This window comes from Heterodontus francisci, chromosome 28 (assembly GCF_036365525.1).
Source record: "Heterodontus francisci isolate sHetFra1 chromosome 28, sHetFra1.hap1, whole genome shotgun sequence".
Taxonomy (NCBI): Eukaryota; Metazoa; Chordata; class Chondrichthyes; order Heterodontiformes; family Heterodontidae; genus Heterodontus; species Heterodontus francisci.
The window spans coordinates 26727584-26733583 of NC_090398.1; the positions used below are offsets into that span (position 1 = coordinate 26727584).

General features: G+C 48.3%; 1 protein-coding gene across 1 annotated transcript in view; it reads left to right on the forward strand.

Moving 5' to 3' along the window:
- The window catches only part of LOC137385153 (NACHT, LRR and PYD domains-containing protein 3-like), an 84173-nt gene extending 78400 nt beyond the window's left edge, over positions 1 to 5773 (forward strand). The window contains exons 10-11 of the mRNA XM_068060094.1: positions 4428 to 4583; positions 4752 to 5773. Of these exons, the coding sequence (XP_067916195.1) occupies positions 4428 to 4583; positions 4752 to 4839 (244 nt within the window). The 3' untranslated portion in view covers positions 4840 to 5773. The remainder of the gene's footprint in view (positions 1 to 4427; positions 4584 to 4751) is intronic.
- Positions 5774 to 6000: the final 227 nt, after the last annotated feature.

Consider the following 6000-nt stretch of genomic DNA (forward strand, 5'->3'; position numbering starts at 1 on the left):
ACAAAACAAGAACAATTGAACCCGAACTGCCTCACCCCTCAATAGCAGCGATCACCACTTCCACCCCCCGTCAAATACACCACTCCCTCCCGCGATTGCTGCTTCTCTTTCCCGCTCCCTCCCACACACAACCTCCTGCCACTCCCGACTGCTCACCACTCCATTTCACCATTCTCTCCTGTACCCGTCTGCTCGCTGTTCCCTCCCGCTGCTCGATCCCCCACCTCACCACCCAGAGAAGCAGCGGGGGTGCTGGGGCTGTGTGTGTGGGTGACAGAAGTGAGAACGGCAGGAAGTGAGTGGCGGGATGGAGCAGCAGAAATGGCCGGGGTAGTTGGAGGGTGTGGATGGGGATTTAGCAGCGAGGCAGGATGGAGCAGCGAGTAGTCGGGAGTGACGAGCAGGCGGGCACGGGAGAGAACAGTGGGAGAGAGTGAGGAAGAGAAGCAGCGACTGAGGCGTGATGGTGGGAGGGAGTGGGGTACTGTTGGAGGGATAGAGATTGTGAACACGGCCATTGAGGGGTGAAGCAACACTCGGACATTATTACGTCTGATGTCATTACGTGGTGACGTTGACACACACGTGCACAGACCCATACTGGCAAGCTGACAAATGTTCAGACACAGTGATGACGTCAGTGATCGATCTGCACATGCTCTGCATTGTCGGGAGATATTCCGAAAAAAATAACAGACAAAAAACTACAATCCTAGCAGCAATGATCAGAAATAGCCGAAAGCAAGTGTAAATTGTTGGGCTTTGATTACCCTCCGATGTTCTCGGAATCTGAACCATATGACCGGGTGAGGTGAAAGTGATTGTTCTTGATATCGAGGCAGCATTTAACCAAGTGTGACATCAAGGAGCCCGAGGCAAATTGAAGTTAGTGGGAATCAGGGGGAAAACTCTCCACTGGTTGGTGTTATGAGCGAGGATGGAGGAGTGCACTGTCTTTCTCTAGTTCCACTTCTCCACAGGTCACAACATATATTTAAATGTTTTACCCAGTTACTGATACAGCCAATTATATACTTCATCTATTTCAGTTTCTGAATAAAAATCTACCAACCAAGTTTCTTTAATAATAAACAAAATTATTAATTTATTATAAAACAAGACTCATTTCATAAAGATACAAAGGTTATTAACACACAGGTTGAAATGCGAGAGTATAAATATATTCCCTTCGAACATCAACACTTACAAGTTTCACACCATTTAAAAAACACTCTGCTTTTCTATTTTTACAACCAAAGTGAATAACTTTACACTTCCCTACATTATATTCCATCTACCATTCTCAACTGCTCAGATACTGAAGTAGTCCATGTCCCCATGAGGCCAGACCTGGACAACATCCAGGCTTGGGCTGATAAGTGCTAAGTAACATTCATGCCAAACAAGTGCCAGGCAATGCCCATCTTCAACAAGAGAGAATCTAACCATCTCCCCTTGACATTCAACGGCATTAACATCACTGGATCCCCCACTATCAACATCCTGGGTGTTACCATTGACCAGAAACTGAACTGGAGCAGCATTATAAATACTGTGTCTACAAGAGCAGGTCTGAGGCTGGAAATTCTACAGTGAGTAGTCAACCCCCTGACTCCCCAAACCTGTCCACCATCTACAAGGCACAAATCAAGAGTGTGATAGAATACTGTCTACTTGCCTGAATGAGGGCAGCTCCAACAACACTCAGGAAGTTCAACACCATCCAGGATAAATGCAGCCCACTTGATCAACACCCCATTCACCACCTTAAACATTCACTCCCTCCACCAGGGACGGACAATAGCAGCAGTGTGTACCAGATACAAGACGCACTACAGCAACTCACCATGCCTCCTTCAACAGCACCTTCCAAACCCACGACCTCTTCCACCTCGAAGGAAAAGGCAGCAGATGCGTGGGAAGTTTTCCTCCAGGCCACACACCATCCTGACTTGGGAATATATCACCGTTCCTTCACTGTTGCTGGATCAACATCCTGGAATTCCCTCTCTAACAGCATTGTGGATGTACCTACACCAGAGAGACTGCAGAGGTTCAAGAAGGCAGCTCACCACCACCTTCCCAAGGGCAATTAGGGATGGACAACAAATACTGGTCTTTCCAGTGACGCCCACATCCCACAAAACAAATAAGTATAAAAAATAACCAGTGGAAGAATGAAGTGGAGATGTGGACATGGGTTGTGTCCCGATGAGAAATCTGGAGAAATGTGTGTTTAAGTTCCCATCCCTAGGTGACCCAAAGAACATGAAACTAGTCATTTTTAGCGATGGTTCACATGCTAATCTTCCTGATGGGTATTCTAGTGCAGCTGGTTTCATAATATTACTGATGGGTGAAAATGGGAGATACTGTCCTTCAGCTTGGGAAGCTCCGAAAATAAAAAGGGTTGTTAAAAGTACTTCAGCTGATTGACACACTGACCCTTGTGGAGACAGTGGATATGGGATTCTATTTGTCAAATATTGTAAGTGAGATTCTATACAAGGGGTTTACTGAAGATCACATACTCATTGAATGTTATGTAGATAATTGTTCATTGTTGGCTGATGCACATTCTACTAAAAGTGTCAGAAAAGGTTCCAGATCGACCTTGCTGGCTTGAAAGAAATGCCGGTTTAGTCTGAAAGAACGAGTTTGTGATGCAGAGGTTATGATAGATACACAACTCCAGCAGTCTCTGTCCATTCTAATTCATCCTTCCAATGCCATAGCGCCCGAGGCAGGAGGGCCATGAGTCATGGTCGGCCCCAACCCTGGCGTTAAAGTCCCCCAGCAGGAACAAATGTTTGGTATTAGGAATGCTACTAATGACATTATGGAATTCCTTGTAGAACTGGTCTTTAACTTCAGGTGGGGAGCAGAGTATTGGAGCTTAGATGCTGAGTAGGTGTACTGGACCAGAGACAGTGAGCAGTCCAATGGACAGTATGCATTCTGAGCCATTTGAAGGTGGCTCTATCATGCTGAGCAAAGAGTTTCTGATGGCAAAGCCCACTCCATGTTGTCTTGGTTCTTCAGGATCCCTACCCTGCCAGTAGAAGGTGTAGTCTTACTCTCTTAGAGATCCGCTCGCAGGCAGGCGTGTCTCCTGAAGTGCTGCAATGTCTACATTGAGTCTACTGAGCTCATTGTCAATGATGGCGGTCTTCCGAGAATCGTTGGTTTGTGTAAGGTTTTCCGACAGGCCAGGACATATAGTTCTGACGTTCCAGTTTTCAAAACGAAGGGCTAGTACCTTCTTTCCCTTTTTTTGGTCGTGCTGTTTGGTGCAATGTTACAGTTCACTTGTCAGGCAATGACCCTGAGCTCCAAGCACCCATTGAAGCAAGTGGACTGTGGCAGGACAGAACCTTAGTGACCAGGGGCTGCCTGGTTTGAGGCGGGCAGAAGGGGGTGCGAGTGGGAAGGGGGGAAGAGGGCTCGAGGGGGGAGGGGGTGCGAGGGGGAGTGGGTGTGAGTGTGAGGGGGAGGGGGTGGGGTAAGTGGTGCGAGGGGGTGGGGGAAGGGGTGTGAGGGGGAAGAGGTGGGGGAAGGGGTGCGAGGAGGAAGGGGGTGGGGATGGGGTGCGAGGGGGAAGGGGGTGGGGGAAGGGTGAGCGAGGAGGGAGTGGGGGAAGGGTTGCGAGGAGGGAGGCGAGGGGGAAGTGAGGGGCAGTGGTTGTGTGGGGGAAGGGGGTGAAAGGGGGAGGGGAGTGGGGAGGGGAGTGGGAAGGTGGTGCGAGGGGGGAAGGGGGTGCGAGGGGGGAGGCGAGGGGGAAGTGAGGGGCAGTGGTTGTGTGGGGGGAAGGGGGTGCAAGGGGGAGGGGAGTGGGAAGGTGGTGCGAGGGGGGAAGGGGGTGCGAGGGGGGAAGGGAGGGAAGAGGGGAGGCGTCCGGCGGAGGTCGCGGCCCTGGCCAGCGGGCCAGCCCACAACCTCCTCCATGTTGCCGTCCTCCAGGCTGACTCTGCCCTCCTGGTCGCCATCCAGCTCACGGTGGAACTTCTTTCCCGGCTCCCAGCTGTGACGGTGGAAGGGTGACCGAGGCCGGAATGTGGTCCTGAGTCTCGGCGACCACCTCATGGGCACTCGGGCCACCTGCTCCTCCCCATCGAGCTCCCAGTAGATGAATGAAGGGTTCACTGAAATAGCTGAACATTAAAGCTGCTCTTGTACATTCTTGTGTATTCCAGCCTGAATTTCTCTCTCACCTGCTCTCCCTGGCTGCAGCTCTTAGTCCAGTCTTTCCTGTTTAGTTTGTTCAAATCCCATCTACTTTGTGGAAATGGTGAAGAATCTTTCAATATCTTTACTAATTCATATTATTAATTATTATATAATTATTATTTATTAATATCAGTAATAGTGTTATTAATGAACACTGGAGATTTACACTGATTCCTGTTATTTCTCTCTCTGATCCCCAGTCTATCGGATGTCAGTCTCACAGATTCTTGTGCCTCTGCTCTCAGTACAAACCAGTCACTGAAGTATCTGGACCTGAGATCAAACTCCTTCACAGATCGATCTGTCCCCGCTCTCCGCCGCCTCATACTGAACTGCAGGAGTCTGGAGCGAATCCAGTGAGTGTTTGTGTTAATGTTTAATGTAATAAATAAAATATAAATGGGATTCAGTCACTCTTATCAGTAATATCTCTAATTATTATTGAAATATTAATCCCAGTCTCCCTGTTATTTACACTATTGTTCAATCTGTTTATTTCCTGTTTAATCTTTAATCTGTTTCAGGTTGCGGGGGAATGAGTTCAGTTCAAATGGAGTGAATCAGTTGAAGTCGCTGCAGGATACAAGACCCAGACTGAATGTGGATGTGTGAGCGTTTCAATTTGTAAACATCACTGGTCTCTCTATATGAACATTTTCGGCCAATTTTCTGTCCTTCCCCTTTAATTGGCCGCGCTCCAGGTTTAAATCCTATTGGCTGTTTCACTGTTTCTGGTTCGAGCTGAGCGAGTGTCATCTCCCATTGTGACATCAGAGGCCCAGTAACAGGGTCACGTGACTCAGCCGCCCGGCCCCACAGCGCTGCTTCTGCAGGATATCCGGGACTGAATGTTCCCCAATGGGGCACTGGGGAAATGTACAGACAGGAAGGGTCCAGGGTGGGGCTCAGTCTGGGCTGCAGTGGGACACTGGTAATTACACTCAATATCCCTGAGTTTGGGAATTACATTATCCAGGGTTCACACTCAGTATCAGGACCCAGTGACCCTGCTGGGAAGTGAACCTGTGTGTGTTCAGGATGGAGACAGGATCTGTTCAGCTTGGATAGATCCCACCGTCCAATAGATACCAATACCCAGTGTCTGGGGTCACCCAGAGAGAGTATCCTGTTGGGGAGGTTCCTGAAACTGGTGCACCCAGGATGGGTCAGCACTGCGAGAGGAGAAATGGGGAAAGTGCCAGTCGGGAATCCCACTGTTCTGTCTGGGTGACCGTGAGCATTTGTAGTGTTTAAGGATCCTGAACTTAATGTGTTTCTGGCACCAACATGGGAGCAGGTACTGGTGTTACCATGGAAATTAAACATTGTGTACTTACTGTGGACTGAATTTTCAAACGGAATCACCTGAGACTGTAAACCATGAGATTGTGAAAAGGTGCAATGACCCTGTGAAACATCCTGAGGAAACTGAGGGGTCGATGAACGGACTTGTTACCTGTACTCACCTGGATTTGTGTAATGACTTCCACTTGGAAATGTTTTATTAAACTTCACCTCTGTATCACTGCCTCCTGGATGATGTAACAGTACTGATGAGAATTGTTATTGTGTGATGTTGAATTAAATGATACATTATCTTAACAAGTACATCTCAGGACTTCTTACCAACTTCAAATTTGAGAATAGTAGGGAAGTGTTGCTACAGCTGTTCAGGGCATAAGTTAGAGCACATCTGGAGTACTGTGGACTGTCTTGGTCTCCTTACTTAAGAAATTATATAATTGCATCAGAAGTAGTTCAGAGAAGGTTCAC